The sequence below is a fragment of the Garra rufa genome, chromosome 5, assembly GCF_049309525.1.
Source record: "Garra rufa chromosome 5, GarRuf1.0, whole genome shotgun sequence".
Taxonomy (NCBI): Eukaryota; Metazoa; Chordata; class Actinopteri; order Cypriniformes; family Cyprinidae; genus Garra; species Garra rufa.
The window spans coordinates 50812686-50832633 of record NC_133365.1 but is presented as its reverse complement, the minus strand read 5'-3'; the positions used below and the strand labels follow the sequence as shown (position 1 = coordinate 50832633).

Genomic DNA, 19948 nt, shown 5'->3' with positions numbered 1-19948 from the left:
TGCAACTCGGAAATAAATTACAATTTACTATATATTTTAATAGAAAACGGTTATTTTAAATTGCAATAATATTTCACAATATTGTTTTTTCATAATACTGTTTTTGCTGTATTTTTTATCAAATAAATGCAGCTTGGGTGAACAAAAGAGATTTTTTTAAACATTAAAAATCTGACCAACTCCAGACTTTTTAATGGTAGTTAGTTGCTAAACTTCATGGCATCACATCTTAATAAAATAGTTACAGAAAAGCCACAATATTCCAATATTGCAATTTGCACTGATACTCAAAATATATAAATCATAAATAATCAGCTTAATTCTAAGTCTACAGAGGATCTGATTGATTTACAGTCTAATTTTTTTTAAATCATGTTACTGTGTAATTTAACTATTTTGGTAGAAAAAGCAGCAGATAAAATGTTTGTCAAAGTCACAGATCGTCTTCCTGAAAAATCATGCCTTTCACAGAAACATCCAGTTCATTCCTGTGGAACATCCCATGAAGCTTGTCTGCGTTAGCAACAGTAACCAAATGGGGCACAAATATTTAACAGCGCTACTGTTTTCAACACTGATAATAAGAATAAATGCTACCTAAACAGCAAATCAGCATATTAGAATGATCATGTGACACTAAAGACTGTAATGAGTAATGATGCTAAAAATTCAGCTTTGCATCTCAGAAATAAATTACATTTTAATATATATTTAAACAAAAAACTGTTATTTTATATTCCAATAACATTTCACAATATTACTATTTTTTCCTATATTTTTAATCAAATAAATGCAGCCATGGTGAGCATAACTTAGTGACCAAATGGGGCGCAAAAAAATATTTTGATGTTTTGACAAAAATATTTAACAGCACTACTGATTTCAACATTGATAATAATAATAGTTACTTAAGCAGCAAATCTGCATATTAGAATGATTTCTGAAGGATCATGTGACATTAAAAACTGGAGTAATAATGCTAAAAATACAGCTTTGCAACTCAGAAATAAATTACATTTTACTGTATATTACAATAGAAAAGAGTTATTTTCAATTGCAATAATATTTCACAATATTGCTATTTTTCCTGTATTTTTTATATCAAATAAATGCAGCTTGGGTGAGCATAAGAGATTTTTAAAACATTAACAATCTTACCAACTCCAAACTTTAAAATGGTAATGTATTTGCTGAAAATTCAGTTTTCCATCGCAGAAATAAATTACATTTTAATATATATTCAAACAGAAAGTTGTTATTTTAAATTGCAATAATATTTAAATATATATATATATTTAGCATTTATATATTATATATACAGTATATATATAGCAAAAGCTCAATTAAAAAGCATAAAAACAGTGATTCACATCTACACTTGCATACTTTGGATAAAACAATGACAGGACAACTCACTCCGCAGTGGTACCGTACTCCCACTTGGCTTCAAATTATGTGACTAACAAAATTACATGCAAACAAAACCTAGGTTTTTGGTCTTGTATGGTCTCAAACGCTCTTTTGTTTTATTTTATTCCTCTCTTTAACACCTCTGTCTTTCCCACACTCCGGATATCCAGCGTGGAGCTGCATCTGCCGGCTGTCCATCACAAATTTCTGGACTCCAGCCATTGAGCTGACTACAGCTGGACCGTCTGTGATATAGTCTCTCTGAGCAACTTAAAGCAGAACATTATCGTTCTACGCTGTAAAGCGAAATCTGAATCACTTCATATATCCAACAGGTGGCCGCTGACAGTGACAAGACAAACCTGTAACGGCCATTATTAATCAGAGCCATCAGAGAATACATCTCAAAACCTCCGAGGAATAGAGGTGAGGAGGTGATGAGAACACTGATGAAAGGCAGTTTTTCCTCTGGGATATGAGACGTGCCCTCTGTCCAAGTCAAACAGGAAGTGAGTGTTTCAGACGGCGCTGTCAGTGAGGTGTGACTGAGAAGACCATCACACAACTGTAGGACTCAAACGTTTTGGTCTTTATTATTTTCTCACTTGAAACATTTCAGACTTTCTGTGTTGCTCACGCTGACTGATCAGAAAGCATCCAACTAAACCAATGTTGGTCCAATTTGTTTTTAAACTGGTTAGTGTTTGTCTAGCTGGTGGACCAACAGAGTGACACCAGCAAAATGTTTTGTTGGAACTGGTTTGCTGAGAAAGTCTTGCTAGTCTTGTTTGCTCATTTATAGTGAGCTGCAAGATCCGGAGATTGCGATAAAAAAAAAATCCAGGTTTGTTTTACTTGTTTGTAGTGCTGCATATAAAATTTGGCCATATATGTTGTGATTATATGTCAATATGACTATAATAATATTAATCACAAAACCAGCACCACTACTACAAATAATAATAATAATAATAATAATAATAATAATAATAATAACACTTTTATTTTACAGAACATTATTATTATTATTATTAAAATAAAAATAGAAATACTGTTGTAATATTTCTCAGTAAAATAAAGAATAATAGTAATAAAATATAAATAAAATGTAAGTATTTATTATTTCAAAAATTACAAAAAGACAAACAAAATTTGGCCAAAAATCTCGTGTTTATAAATCAGAACAATTATTATTATTATTATTATTATTAAAATAAAAATACAAAATATTACAGTTGGAATATTTCTCTGTAAAATTAAGAATAGTAATAAAATATAAATTTTAAGAAGTATTTATTTTATTATAGTATTACTAAATTACAAAAAACAAACTATATTTGGTCAAAAATGTTACTACTACTACTACTACTACTACTACTACTACTACTACTACTACTACTAATAATAATAATAATAATAATAATAATAATAATAATAATAATAATAATAATAATAAAATATTTTTATTTTACTGAACATTATTATTATTATTATTATTATTATTAAAAATATATATTACTGTTGTATTATTTCTTAGTAAAATAAACAAAAATAGTAATAAAATAAAAGTATTTATTATTAGTATTATTAAATTACAAAAAAGTCATTATTATATATCAATATGGCTAAAATAATATTAATCACAAAACCACTACTTCTAATACAAATAATAATAATACATTTTCTGCAAAATAGAAGTATTTTTTATTTTTATTGTTGTTATTATTATTATTTCTAAAAAAAATACTTGTTGGAATATTTCTCTGTAAATAAAGAATAATAGTAATAAAATATAAATAAAATATAAGTATTTATATAAAAAAACTGAAACATCTGGCTAAAAATGTTGGGATTATATATCAATGACTATAATATTACTCATAAAACCATCATTACTACTACTACTACAAATAATAATAATAATAAATGTTCTGTCAAGTAAAAATATTTTTATTAATAATAAAAAATAATAATATTTGTAATATTTCTCTGTAAAATAAAAAATAATAGTAATAAAATATATACACTATATAGTATTGTATATACATATATACATTACACATATACACTACTATTGTAATATATCTTTATTTTACAAAGTCGACCAGTAATCAAATATTTTAAAAAAGTATTTATGTAAGGAATAACTGACGACGGTCTTATTGCCAATGGACCGAAGTCAATTATTCCGCTTATACTACAGTTACCACACCTCAATACATCGATCAGATGACATATTTCAAGGCATTTGTCCCGTTTTTGTCCTTGAAACTCTATTGTGAGTAGGATTCATTTCTTACGCAGCTCATCCAACAGCTTCGTTGCTAGTTTCAAAACGTCATTTTAGATCTAGTAACGACATTTGAGCCGTTGATAGCAAACTAATGCAGTTAATAATGAAGTTTAGACAGACCGACAGACAAGCAGACAGACAGAAAGAGAGAGGAAGAGAGAGTGCATTAATTACCTCTCTCAAGTCTATGCATGTCTCAAAGGTGACTGGCAGTATCGTCTCTAATAGTGAAACTTTAAGTTCATTTTCTTCAAGACCACTCCGTTGTTACCCATGTGTAAGAACTGTCATGTAGTTTTTAAGCTGTTAATCGTTTTCCGTGCATAATAAAACGTAATATTGTGACAAAAACATGGAAATAATCTGTCGTTTTTATCCTGTTGTTTACTGTATTTATAAGTTTGGCCAGTGTCATTGCGGGTTTTGGTTATTTTGTTGTTTTGGGCTGTGAGGACCTTTGAAAAAACTGAAGCCGTATGGCGAAGTGATATAGACATGTAATGCGGTCAAGTGCTGCCTGGATCTACTTTCGCTGTGCGTTTACCTCTAGAACGTTCGTCAGCCAATCAGATTTTAGCATTCAACGGTCCTGTAGTATGACAATTATTAAAGAATAATACTCATAATAATAATTTTACTTTACAGCACAACTGTAAGATGACAATACTAATGTCAACTGCTGTCTAAATTTCAAACAGCCATCAAACTTATAGCTCTTAAAGCTTCTCTTTTGTTTACAAGTGCTGGTTTATAAGCACTTCTCATTACTAGTTTGCAAAGATGGTTGGCACAAGTTGTGTTCCCAAATGCACATTTTCTATGAACAGAGACCCAAACAGCATTTACTATGAACCGAGCCACTCTGAAAAACTGAAAACTAGAGATGCTCCGATCAGCATTTTTGGGGCCGATCACCGATTACCGATCACCAAGATCATAATCTGCCGATCGCCGATCACTGCCGATCACAGAATGGCAGGGGAATGGGAATCTTTGATCTATAATCTAGCAGAGTTTGCACCATTTGTAGAAATGAAACTAACTCTAAATTAACTATATTGGGAAAAAAATAACTGTAGAAATAGGCTACAGTCAAGATCTTGAAGAAACACCAAGTTAGGGTTGTAGACGATAGTACAGTGTATCGACAAAAGTTAGAGATATCGCCAGTTGCTGATGCCTTTGACGATAACAAGACTCAAAAAGGAGTCTTTTCTGCTCAAAAAGGCGCCTAACTTTAGCGATGCAGTGCAGAGAGTCGTTCTAGGATGCTTCAGAAACTTGCCGTGGTATAAACACATGCATAGAGTGGCCACATGCAAGAGATTTTATTCATCATACAGTGTAGATAGATAAACTGATTATAACGGGAGTGTTTTTTTAAAGTGCACCTCGCTCTAGACTAGGCTACACTAGTTAGTGATGAAGTTCTTTGATAATGTAAATGTTCTTTGCTTGTTATTTGTAGCTGCTTTTTAAGATGATGTAAGGATTATATTATCCAGCATTGCACAGTCATTAGGATAAAGATAGTAAAATGTGGTTTAGGCTGAATTAAATACGATATATCAGAATCCGTCTGTATATAGGAAACATAAACATTCACCTCAGTAACATCTATATGCGTTCATTAGAATTACGATGCGATAAAATGGCGCTAAACATACGCACGTGAATCACACGGGCACCGTTTCTATTCTGTATGAACTGAACTACAACATGAACTGATGACAACAATCAGACATACGGTAACATTATTGCAATATGACAGGTATAGAAAGATACATGCATTTACATTCAAGCACGCACATTTACCACTCACTGACGATTGCAGAGAATTATGAAACTGAAAGTAAACTTAAACTTCTCTGCCAAAACTACAGTCAGCGCTCTGTACACAGCTTAGTCACATGCCCAATAGACTACCCTTACAAAACGAATAAGGAATTTAGTACTCATGTTGCATGTTGCCACTGGTAAGCTCCGCTCTACTGTTGTTTACCTGTGCGCCGTGCATGCACGTGTGAAAAAGTCGCGCGAGTAATTTACATCAAGTGATCGGCTTTTTTGATCTGCGCTTTTGGGGTTCGCCGATCAAGCTATTTTTAGCCAATATCGGCCGATCATGATTGGTGGCCGATCAATCGGAGCATCACTACTGAAAACACCAAATTGCTGCTCACGTGTAAAAGAGCACAGTGTTGCGCTTCACTCTGAAACATGCAACACACGCATTTATTTCATTAAATCAACGACATATCGCAATTTAGGTTTCGTTTTAATTAATTGTGCAACCCTATTAGTTTATATACTCCACAAGCGGCAAAACCGCATCAAAATAAACAAACATATATATGCTAGCCTTGTCACAGGAAGTACTCAGTGTAGACAGACGCTCAGAGTGGACATGCGTGGCGGCAGTGAGAGTGATGGAGAGTCTGAGATGCTGTGGACTGTAAATAAACTCTGACAGAGACGCCGCAGGCTCCGCTGCGCTCTGTGGACAGCGGATGAGTTCATTGTGCGTCTGGGTGTCGGGAGACAGGTCTGGACCGTGTCTGGAGGTTATTACAGGATGGGAAATGATGGAAATGGCTGATGATGGAACCTTCATTCTCTCTTTATCACTCGGGAGGCAAGAAACAGCAAGACAAAAAGAAGTAAGGCAAAAAGGATAGAAACAAAGTTCTTTACAAGCTTAGATTTAAAAAAAATATTATTTTAGTAAAATACAGTAGTCACAAGGAGAATTTGGACACTTAAATCACACTTACAAATGGGTAAATGACATTGCATCAGATAAGTATCATTATTATATAACAATTATAATTTAATAATCAAATCAAAATATTAAAACAATGCAATTAAATAATATAATATATTATATTTAATATTTATAAATATTATATTTAATATTACTTTTATTAAATGCAATTTATTTTATTATTTATTGCATTATTATTATTTTTTCTTTTAATTTTGATTATTTTGTCTAAAGTAGCATGAGTATATTTGTAGCAATAGTCAAAAATACAATATATGGGTCAAAATTATGCCAAAAATCATCAGGATATTAATCAAAGATCATGTTGTATTAAGATATTTTGTAAATTACTACTGTATATATATCAAAAATGAATTCTGGATTAGTAATATGCATTTCTAAGAACTTAGTTTTCACAACATTAAAGGCTATTTTTTTTTAATTGACCCTTATGACTGGTTTTGTGGTCCAGGGTCACATTATTAAATAATTTATTAAATAAATATGATTAAACAAATTATAAAATAATATATAACAATCACACTTTAGACAAACACTACTTTAAAGGCTGTTTTTAGGTTTTTTAAATTGTTGAACCAAAAAAAAAAAAAACAATTAAAAAAAATACAATGATTCTGTGATTTTGCTACAAAGGACTAACAGCAAAATAACATTTTAGATTTCTTCAGTGTGCAATTAAACCCATTTCTGGAAGGCGCAAGCTATTGATGATTAAAATAACAAAAACACAGTCTGGCTAGACAAGTCAAACAAGTGTGTGAGAGGAAAGTCTGTTGTATAGATTAAACACTGAGTGATTTCAAAGCTGGACCTCCAACTGTGTATAAAACAAGTGTTAGGCAGCTGAGAGGCTGATAGCACACTACCAAACAAGAAACACACACTGCAACACCTGGCTGACCATTTGCCACACCATCACTTCCACCAAACATGAGGTTTGTAAAAGTCTGATGGTAAAATCCAACACACAGAATGACTTAATGCACATATACTATACATACTAACAACGAAATACAGATTTAAGTTGCAATCATACTAAAATACAGTGGCCTCAAGGAGAATTTGGACAATTAAATCACTCTTATACATGGCTAAATGACATGAATTATGAATATTTAAGTTTAAATGATATTTATAAGTGATCATCAAATTAAAATAAAATACTAAAATAATTTAATAAAATATTCAATTCAATTTAATTGAAGTTTATTTGTATGGCACTTTTCACGATACAAATCATGGTAAAACAGCTTTACAGAAAATGATTATATTTAGTAGTAATTATATATTTTATAATTATACATTATTTAGTAGTTATCATTGTGAATTAAGTATACAAATAATATATTCAAACAGAAAATTAAAAATAAATAATATATTGTATTGAATATTTATATTTATAATTGATCATTAAATTAAAAAATATGCAAATAATGTTCTAAAATATATGTTTTTAAATAATATATATTTTACTTTTATATATATATATATATATATATATATGTGTGTGTGTGTGTGTGTGTGTGTGTGTGTGTGTGTGTGTGTGTGTGTGTGTTAAATAAAAAACTAAAATAAACAAATACTATTTAAACAAATATGATATTTTATTAAATATGTATATTTAAAGTTGATCATTAACTTTAAAAAATATGACAACAATATAATAAAATATATTTTTGTAAATATATATTTTATTCATATTTATATTTTTAATAAAAACATAAAATAAATATTATTTAAACAAATATATATATTTTATTTATTAATGATCATCAAATAAAAATATGAAAATAATATAATAAAATATATTTTGTAAACAATATATATTTTACTTATATTTTTTAAATAAAAAACTAAAATAAACTTTTATTTAAACAAATATAACATTTTATTGAATATTCCTATTTATGCATGATCATACAATTAAAATAAAATATGAAAATAATTTAATAAAATACATTATTGTAAATAATATTTATTCTATTTAAATATAAATATTATATATTCAAATAACAAAATAAAATATTATTTAAAAATATATTTTATTGACTATTTATATATATACTTATATTATACTATAACTTATAGACTACATTATTAATATTTATTTAAAATTGTATTATTCATAATATAATATTTAATTTACATCTATCACTAAATCAATAAATAAACGTCAATCTCACTTTAAGTTAAAACATTTCATGAGAAGTAGTTTGTTAGGTTTGAATCTTTAAGACATGTGAAAGACAAAGTGAAGTTTAGTGAAGAGAAAAAAAATGCATATATCTCTTTAAATCAGTTGTTTCTCCTAAACAGGGCTGAAACCATCACTGATTTGTAAACCTTTTTGCAATCTAAATGGCTCCATTTACAGACTAAATGGAGAGCAAATGGAGACTTTCACTGAAGTAAATGAAAAAGACACCAGTAATTTCATACGCTCCAATGAAGTCCCAAAAGAGATCTTTATAATGTGCTCAATCATACCAAAACACAGCAATCTGCCATCAACAGTCAACAGAGATCTCAATATGAACTCAAGTATTTCTCAACAAATACTTGCTTTCCACATTCATTTTACAGCTCTACACTCACTGTATGTCAGCTATTGACAAAGACATTTTAGAAGAAACACCTTGACACTTAACTGAGAACTCAATTGAATATTCTGAGCTACACAACAGCAACATCTGAGTGAATGTGAATGTGTGCGGCAATCCGTAGAGCAGAGAGCAGCTGCGTTACAGATCCTGCATTAGACACACACAGAACTGCAGTCAGTAAGTGTTCTGAAGGTTGACACTCACCCAAGTTCTCCTCCACGAGTCCCAGAAGTCCAATGAGCAGCACGCAGACCCAACGCAAGCAAGTCCTTAAGAGATCCATCTTCTGTGAGCGCAACTCCAGCGAGCGAATGAATCCCTCAGCTGTCTGCTCAACACACACTCTTCAGTGTGTCTGTGTGTGTGTGTATGTGTGTCCTCTACAGAATGTGAGAAACTGCACACACCACAGCAGCCTCAATCACAGCTTCACACCGACTGACCAGAGAGAGAGACAGAGAGACACACAGAGAGAGAGAGAGAGAGGGGAGGGGATTATTCACAGTCTTACACACAGTAGCCTCAGTGTAGTTTGGCCAAACCCCACCCCCACTTTAAGACCACACCCCCATATTTTCACCTCACCCTCCTTTTGCCTTCTTTTTACCAAACACACCGGCTGAATGGAATACAAGCATACTGTGCACTGCTGTATAGTAATCATCTCAGACATAAAATATTATACATAAATAATTACATTAATAAATATAGTACATTATTTATAATATATTTTTGGTAAAAGTGGTTAAAACATTTGGTTTAAAATGTCTTAATAATGAGTTAAAACAAGAAATGTAAAGTGAAGTAAATTGCAATTTGGGATAAAGTAAAGCAAACTAAAGGAAAGTAAAGAAAGAAAGACAAATTCTTAAAATTCTTCTAATATATATATATATATATGTGACCCTGGACCACAAAACCAGTCATAAGGTTACATTTTACAAAACTGAGATATATACATCATATGCATACATGCATACATCAAGTTCAATAAATAAGCTTTCTATTGATGTATGGTCTGTTAGGATAAGACAATATTAGGCTGAGATACATATATTTGAAAATCTGGAATCTGAGGGTGCAAAAAATCAAAATACTGAGAAAATCACCTTTAAAGTTGTCCAAATTAAGTTCTTAGCAATGCATATTACTAATCAAAAATTACATTTTGATAGGTTTACAGTAGGAATTTTACAAAAAATCTTTATGGAACATGATCTTTACTTAATTTCCTAATGATTTTTGACATAAAAGAAAAATCAATAATTTTGACCCATACAATGTATTTTTGGCTATTGCTACAAATATACCCCAGCGACTTAAGACTGGTTTTGTGGTCCAGGGTCACATATATATATAAAATATTTTTGTATGATAAAATCGCATTTTTTAAATATTTTAAAATGACTGAAACATTATCTAAAAATAAGTGAAAACTATTTTTGCTATACAAAAAAAAAAAAAACGGTTAATTTTCTTGAGAGATTTGTATTTGTGTATACTTTTTCGTTTTCTTTTTTTAACTGTACTGCCCTAATGGTTTGATGTTTTCTACTGTTTAAGAGAGAAAAAATCAGAAAAAAAGATTTGCGAAATCGCCCCAAAATCCTGATATGAAACAAATGATTTGCGAACCTGCACCGAAGTCCCAATCTGAATCAAATGATTTGCGATCCACGCTACAAAGTTCCAATCTAAAGCAAAAGATTTGCGAACCAGCTCTGAAGTTCCGATCTAAAATGTCTCATGATCCACGCTCCGAAGTTCCAATCTAAAGTAAAAGATTTTAGAATCAAAAGAGTTATCTATACTTCAAAGTTCCAATCTAAAGCAAAAGATTTGCAAACCCACTCTAAAGGTCCGATCTAAGTAAAATGGTTCACGACACCGCTCCAAAGTTCCGATCGAAATTATCACACGATTATCATGAAATTATCGTGCAATCATTGTGTATCGTGAATCAATTAATTTGAATCAAAAAACCCGTTCTGATCTAAATTAAATGATTTGCAATCCACGCTCTGAAGTCCCGATCTTAATAATTATTTGCATACCATCATTTCACATCAGGACTCGGATCGTGGATTGCAAATCATTTGACTTGGATCGGAAGTTTGCGTATCGCCAATTATTTGATTTAGATCAGGACTTCAAATTGCATATCGCAAATCATTTAATTTGAATCATTCAGTTTGCTAAAAGATTCACAAACCCATTCTGAACTAAATAAAATGATTTGCGATCCACGCTCTGAAGTTCCGATCTAAAGCAAACCCGCTCCAAATGTCCGATCTAAATAACATGATTCACAAACCCGCACCAAAGTTCAGATCAAAATGATTTGCAATCATCATGTATCATGAATCATTTAATTTGAATCACTCAATTGGCAAAATGATTCACAAACCCGTTCTGATCTAAATCAAATGATCTGCAATCCACGCTCTGAAGTCCCGATCTTAATAATGATTTGCATACCATCATTTCACAACAGGACTCGGATCGTGGATTGCAAACCATTTGACTTGGATCGGAAGTTTGCGTATCGCCAATTATTTGATTTAGATCAGGACTTCAAATTGCATATCGCAAATCATTTAATTTGAATCATTCAGTTTGCGAAATGATTCACAAACCCGTTCCGAATTAAATCAAATTATTTGCGATACACACTCCAAAGTTACAATCTAAATCAAATGATTGCCGATACACTATTTGAAGTCTCAATCTGAATCAAATTTATTCGCGATAAGCGATCAGATTGGAGCGTTTCGAAACAGTGGATCAGTTTGCGACGCAATGGTTAACCTGATTCAGAGTTTCGAAAAGCTTGTGTTTTAAAATCATTACAAGCGATTTTGAAATGCGAAATGAATGGCTCTTTTAATTCGATCTGGTTTTTGCCAGTGACTCGCTTGAAATGAATGATCAAAGTCATGAGTATGAATCAATCAGAGCAGTTCCAGTGTAAATGACTCAATTTATTTGGTTAATCTGTTCATCTTTTCGTATCTTCAGGCATGTTTACACAACACTGTCAGTACTACTACTTGCTTAGATTGATTGTTTTCTGACAGGTATGATGTTGGATGATGAAAAAAGTATGATGTTTTTTGAATTGAGTGAATTTTCAATGAAAAAATGTGTGAAAACATTTATCTCATAGATACATACATAATTCAAGCACTTTCCAAGAACCTCACATTGCTACTTTCAAAAGTCAGAAAGTCAAATTCAAGTACTTTAAGCACTTCAAGCACCTTGTACGAACCCTGGTTTTGATTGACAGCGCAATGTAACAAACAATGTTATACTACAACAACAACAACAACACCCAGTTTTTGGCACTACAACAAAAATGCAGAAGGGGCTGTGCAGATCAGAACTACCCAAACACTTCAAGAAAAGAGAGAAAAAGCTAACTAGAACTAATAAACAAGCAAACTAAAGAAAGAGAGGTCAAACGATCAGCGCTCCCTCTTACTGAGGCTTCTGGATAACCAATCAACCAGTAAATCTGTGAAACACACACACAAACACACACACACTTTTCCCAAACATAACGAGCAGCTATGTCATCTTTAAGCTTTGACCTTTGACTCTTCTTCTAATTTGTACTATGTTGACCTTTAACCCATATCAAACTCAGTCCAAATGAAGCTGGAGCAAAACAAAACCTTTTAAAGTAAAGACAAAAACACACAGGCTTTGTTTCCACCTACACAGGGCCACATGCTCACTGATGTTAAATACGGTTGTCACTCCTTCTCTAAACACTTGACCCTGTTCTGTACACAGATCTACACAGAGACACTCCTCAAACATTCAGATTGGGAAAACGCTGCAAGAAAATCATTTTCTTACTAGAATTGTCTTGCTTTCCAGTAGAAATATTCAAACATTTTTAACAGTACATTAAGTCTTAAAACTTAAGTTAACTTCCAAAATGAACATTTCCTGACAATTTACTCACCTCCATGTTATCCAAGATGTTCATGTCTTTCTTTCTTCAGTCGCAAATACATTTTTAAGGGAAACATTCCATGATTTTTCTCCATATAGCGGACTTCAAGGAAACATTCCATGATTTTTCTCCATATAGCGGACTTCAATGGTGGCCAACAAGTTGAAGGTCCAAACTGCAGTTTCAATGCAGCTTCAAAGGGCTCTACACGATCCCAGCCAAGGAAAAAGGGTTTTGTCTAGTGATTCATTTTCTGAAAAAAAATTCTGGAAAAAAAAAAAACTATATGGAGAAAAATCCTGGAACATTTTTCACAAAGAAAATTCTTGAAGATGACATGGGGGTGAGTAAATTACCAGAAAATTTTAGTTCTGGAAGGGAACTTATCCTTTAAGTCTTTAAAACTTATCAAAATTAAGTTTATGCTTGAAACAAGAACAAATATCTGCAGATGAAGACATTAAAACACCTTAATACAAATGATAACAAAATTAGTATTTTTTCCGCTATTTTTTCTCAACCCATTTTTGGCACATATTTTCTTACGCAAAACAAAATCTCAATTAATTTTGATAAAATTCATACATAAAATGAGAAAAGTTAGGTATTAAGTTTCAGTGCCTGAATAATTTAGATATTTGAATTCACTGTAAGAAAAAATATTGCTGTGATTAGTTATCACAAATTGAAATTCAACATTAGAATAAGTAATAATGTGTTGTTTCAACTTAAAAATTCTAAGTTAAAATTATAAGTTTAGTTAAGTTGGATATTTAAGTTATTTCATCAATTTTTAAGTTTTTATAATTAATCGCAGCAGCATTTTTACAGTGCTGGAAAACTAGATAAAAACAGCAATAGTAATAGGAAAAATAGTAACAGTTTTTCTGAGTATTATGTACAAAGTATTATTTTATCCCTAAAATGTATGTTAGCATGTTGCTAAACTACAAAAAAACACATTGCACACATGGAAATGTGACCCTGGACCACAAAACCAGTCACAAGGGTCTTTTTTTTTTTTAATTGAGATTTATATATTGTTTGTTAGGATAGGACAATATTTGGCAGAGATACAACTATTTGAAAATCTGGAATCTGAGGGTGCAAAAAAATCAAAATAATGAGCAAATCACCTTTAAAGTTGTCCAAGCAATGCATATTGCTAATCAAAAATTAAGTTTTGATATATTTACAGTAGGAAATTCCTCAAATATCCTCATGATCTTTACTTAATATCCTAATATTAATATATGATAATTTTGACCCATACAATGTTTTTTTGGCTATTGCTATGAATATACCCATGCTACTTAAGACTGGTTTTGTTGGTTTTGTTAAATTTAAGTGTGTTAGACAACATTTCTGTCATCTTGCAATGCATTCCGGGTTTGCCAAGTTGCCAAGGTATCCAAAATGGCAAGCAAATTATGTTTTTTTAGAAGGAAGCCAAATGCAATGCTGTGTTCCTATGTTTTGGAACAGTCTTCATTCTTATTAACTTCCTGTTTTTATTTCACCGGTGCATGCATTTCAAAGAAATGGTGTCTTTGTAACTGTTCATTAATGTATGCACAATGCACTCATTCCCCTTAAACTAATTCAAGCCCCACCCTACTTTATTTTGTTGATTTTCACTTGGAAATAAATCATAATACAGAAGCAAAAAGCAGCAAACACCATTTCATCTTACTTTAAAATGCTCTCTAGGAAGGCAGTTTAGAGATTTGTCCAGAACGACAGTGTTTTCATTTATTTTATGACTGTTTGTGATGACAAATGACAAATCCGATGCATTAAATCAGCAAACACACATTCCCCGCTAAAGCCATCACAGCAGCGACACCCTGACTAACACCCGCCAATCCGTTCCATCTGTTACCCGGCCCACGCTACAAACTCATCTTCCAAATGTTTGCTCCTGTTTTCACAGCTGACAGGAGGGATGCGTTAGTCTGTTAAAGGAGCGTTTGTCAGCTTTCGGTCGGTGTGAGTGTGTGTTTTGATGCCATTAGGAGAGGTGAGTGTGTTGTCGCTGCCATTATGTGCCGTGTGTCATAAAGCGAGGTGTTGATTGTCCAAATGTGGAGGTGTAAGAACCAGCAGCAAAAATAGACCTTCAGCTGTCTGAACAACACACGCATGCTTTCGAATACAGTGATCACCTAAATAGCACTGAAACTATTAAAAGCGTAAACAGTTTAAGCCTAGACAACGGCTCAGACAACGGCTTCCAAACTTAGCGACATGCTTATGCTGGTGGCATTTTAAGACCGTAATCAAAGATATATTAGTCAAATTCTAAGGAAAAGTTGATTTCATATATGACCCTGGACCACAAAACCAGTTTTAAGTACCGCATGTATATTTGTAGCAATAGCCAAAAAAACCTTCTATGAGTCAAAATTATCTATTTTTTTTATGCCAAAAATCATTAGGATATTAAATAAAGATCATGTTCTATGAATATATTTTCTAAATTTCCTACCGTTAATATATAAAAACTTGTTTTTTGATTAGTAATATACATTGCTAAGAACTTAATTTGAACAACTTTAAAAGTGAGAAAAAGTTGATTAGCACTTATATATTTTAATACCAAAATATATTAAATACAAAGGTTTAAGATGTAATGCAATTGAACATGTAATTTAACATTTAACATTTGATTACATATTTAAATATTTAGCACTTATATAGCACTTGCATATACCGTTAAATTAATGTTTAATATTATTTTTTTCTCAGATTTTTTTTTTGTATTTATATGTGTACAAAAATTATTTTAAAATGTAATTTACATTTACATTTAATTCACTGAATTTAAAACAAAGACAAACCGAGAGAATACTAAGTTTTAATATAATAAAATTTGTAATGAATTTAGTTTAAAATGTAATTTAACATTTAACTTAACATTTAAGATTTAATTTAAAATGATTTAAATATTTAGCACTTATATAAACCATTAAATTAATATTTAATATTAAACATGATTTTTGAAAATTGTCACATATCACATATTAATTTTAAAAAAAGATTAAAATACTTAAGACTTGCACATATTTTTTTAGATATTTATTTTTAAATACTAAAAAGTACTAAATACAAGGATTTAATATATTTACATATTTAATAAATTTTAATAAATTAACTTGCCTTTTTGTATCTTGGGATTTTTGCCTTTTACATAAATTAATTTATTATTTAAATTGATTTAATATTAAATGTAATGTAATTCAACATTTAATTTAAAATATAACTAAAATCTTAAATTTAATTACTGAAATTTAAAAATGACAGAATTTTTTTTTTATTAAAATACTTAACCCTTGCATATATATACTTTTTAAGCTATTTATTTTTAAATACTAAAAAAATTAAATGCAAGGTTTAACTATATTTAATTTATTTATTTTAATAATTAATTTGATTTAAACCGTTTTGTGTGCTGTGTATAAAGTCATATTATATAGATCTTGAGTGTGTATGTGTGTGAAAGGCAGAATACCTCAACGGTTAAGGTTTGCAAGAAAAAGGTCGGAGGTCAGTGTAATGACCTGAAGAGACTCAGCGACCCCACACCTGTTTGAAATCATCCATTTGGTCACATACAATCCCACACAACACACACCAGTGTTTCCCGCACCACTTTTTAGCAGTGAGCCACTGAATTCATAACTAACTATGAATAAGTTATGAATACACTAGGCAATGTAGTTCAACTATTAATAACTACTTTGTGAGTGAATCATTTATTTGAAAAGTCGAAACTGCCAAATATAAAGACAAAGATACATGAAATTGGACTAAAAACACAAAATAACTGTTTTAGTTCCAAAATGATGACTGGTGACAGTGTCGCATCATCACTAAAGTTTATAAATTGCATTTCTTTTTTTCTTTCTTTTTTATTTATATCTTGCGATTTTTAGGGTTTTTTCCTTAGAATTCTAAATTACACTACAACTTAGACTTTAGAGTTATCTAATGATTTTTAATTTTTTTCTTAGATTTCGGAATTTATATCTTTCAATTTTTAGTTGTTTTTTTCTTACAATTTCTAAATGAACACTTCACAATTTTGACCTTTTTTTGTAGAATTCTGAGTTTACATCTCTTGATTTTTTTTCTTGGAATTCTGAATTTACTCACAATTCTGTTTTTTGTTGGACAATTGAGTTTTTATCTCAAGACTTTTCTTTTTTTTTCTTAGCAAAAAAAAAAAAATGCATAGCATGATTAAACATTTAGATGAGATAAATATATATTCTTAAAAAATGTCTAAAAAAATGCTCCGCTCCACCCCTCCAATGAGTCAAAACTGATTAAATGCCTAAAAATCCTGATTGGAGTTTCACTATGAATAATTATACATGATTAAAAAAAATGCTTTGAAAAAGATTGGATCAGCAGATATCGCCTCTGATCGGCAATCAAAAATCAGGATCGGAGCACCCCTATCATTTAAAAATGCAGATATAGAGGTCATGTAACAAGGGCAAGCAAATAAGCCATTTTAGCATGAAAACAATTCAAGTTTATCATCTGAATGTATCATAAGAGTGTTTAATGCCATTTTCTTATTGCCTAGGATCAGTGGAAACAGTCAGCGGTGCAAAGACAGCGAGGCGGGGTATGTGTAAGTGTGTGTGTGTGTGTGTGTGTGTGTGTGTGTGTGTGTGTGTGTGTGTGTGTGTGTGTGTGTGTGTGTGGTGTGTCGGTGGTCTGTGAGGGGAATGTGTTAGAGTTCAACATGGGTGAATGGAACATAATCAGCACATGCAGGCTGCTCCACATTTATTCTGCTTAAACAAAGACAAACACTCACACATTCACACACTAACGAGGGCAATCGCGACGCCGCTGCCACCTGGCTCATCCCTCCAATTAAGAATTCCCTAACGAGGTGCCAATTAGAGGGAACGAATGGACGAGACAAAAGCAAAGGGTCACGGAGGGCAGAAAACATGAAACAGAGAGAGAAAGAGACAGACAACAAGGCGAGAGGAAGTGATGGCAATTACACATGACAAGACAGAAACGTGTTTGTTTAGACGCTCCATTTGATCTATTTTTGCTTTTTCCTCGTTATCGGCAGGAGTTTAAAGGGCAAATGTTTGACATTTGTAAGGTGCTAAAAGTGCTCAAAGGAACGAGAAACATTTCTAGATGGGTGGTATAGCGGTTAAAGATCGAGATGATCACCGAAAGGTTGTAGGTTCAAACCCTGAAAAAGCTTTTTCATGGTAGAGATGATATGGGTGGTAGGAATGCACTGATATTGAAGTTGTGGCAAATTTCAATAAACCAATCATTTCTTGATATGGCTAAAAACTGTGGAAGCTCATTTCATCGAAGCGTTAATAAAATTATTTAATTTAAAAAAGCTGACTGTGACTTTTTATCTCAGTATTGTGAGTATCTCACATCTTCCAAGTTTTCATCCCCCATTTCTGACTTTTTTCCCTTAAATTCTGAATTTACACTTCTGAGTGTATTTCTCACAATTCAAATTTTGATTTCTTTTTCTTAAAATTCTGAGTTTACATCTTGATTTTTTTTTTAATTCTGAATTTATATCTTGCATTTTTGTTTAGTTTTTTGTTTTCTGAGAATTCTTAGTTTATATCATGCATTTCTGTCTTAAAATTCTGAGTTTACATCTCACAATTTGGACTTTTTTGTAGATACAATATTTTTTTGCATCTCAAGATTATTTTTAACTTTATATCTCACGATTTAGATTTTTTTCTTACAATACTGAATTTATATCTTGCAAAAAAAAATTCCTTAGAATTATTTATATCTTGCAATTTTTAATTTTTTTCCCCTTACAATTTCTAAATTAACACTTCGCAAGTTTGACTTTTTTTTGTAGAATTCTGAGTTTACATCTCCTAATTTTGACCTTTTTTTCTTGGAAATCTGACTTTTCGTTTCACAATTATGTTTTTTTTTTGGAATTCTGGGTTTTTATCTCACAATTTATATTTTCTGCTTACAATTCTGAATTTATATCTTGCAGTTTTTGTTTTGTTGTTTTTTAGAATTTTGAGTTTACATATAATTTTGACTTTTTTGTAGAATTCTGAATTCATTTTTTTTTACAATTTCATAGAATGGAGCTTATATCTCACAATTTAAATTTTTAGCTTACAATTCTGAATTTATATCTTGCAATTTTTTAGTTTTGATCTTTTTTCTTGGAATTCTGACTTTACGTGTTACAATTTCAGTTTATATCTCACGATTTTGACTTTTTCTTAGCATTTTGTTTATATCTTTCGATATTATTATTATTTTTTGTTGTTGTTTGTTTCTTTGAATTCTGAATTTACACTTCACAGTTTCTTTTTTTCCGTAGAATTCTGAGTTTACATCTCATGATTTTGACTTTTTTTCCCCATAGAATTCATAGAGTTTATATCTCACAATTATTATTTTTTTAATTCAGAATTTATATCTCACAATAGTTTTTTCTTAGAATTCAGAATTTATAGCCTGTGATTTTTATTTATTTTGCCTTAACTCTTCGAATTTTGACTTCATTAATTCTTTATTTTTCTTAGAATTTGGACTTTTTTTTACAGCATAGAATAAAAAATGCCTTTTCTTCTTTGAATTACAAGTTCGTATCTTGCTTGCAGTTCTGAATTTATATCTCTATAAACTATAGCTATAAACTTGAGAAAAAAATCAGAACTGATAAATGGCCAATAAATTTAATAAATAGCTGATAAACTTATATATTTAAAAATCAAAATACTGTATTACAACTTTATTAAAAGTATAAAGTAAAGTAAAAAAAAAAACAACTTACTTTAAGTAAAAAAAAAACAAGGCTGATAAACAATGGGGAATTCACTAAGAATTAATTGTAGCCACTTTTA

At 30.9% G+C, this 19948-nt stretch overlaps 1 protein-coding gene across 1 annotated transcript in view; it reads right to left on the bottom strand.

The window, feature by feature from the left end:
• bmpr1ba (bone morphogenetic protein receptor, type IBa) overlaps positions 1–9524 on the bottom strand; it is a 42722-nt gene extending 33198 nt beyond the window's left edge. Inside the window, exon 1 of the mRNA XM_073840129.1 lies at positions 9296–9524. Within this exon, the coding sequence (XP_073696230.1) occupies positions 9296–9374 (79 nt within the window). The 5' untranslated portion in view covers positions 9375–9524. The remainder of the gene's footprint in view (positions 1–9295) is intronic.
• Between the last annotated feature and the right edge of the window lie 10424 nt (positions 9525–19948).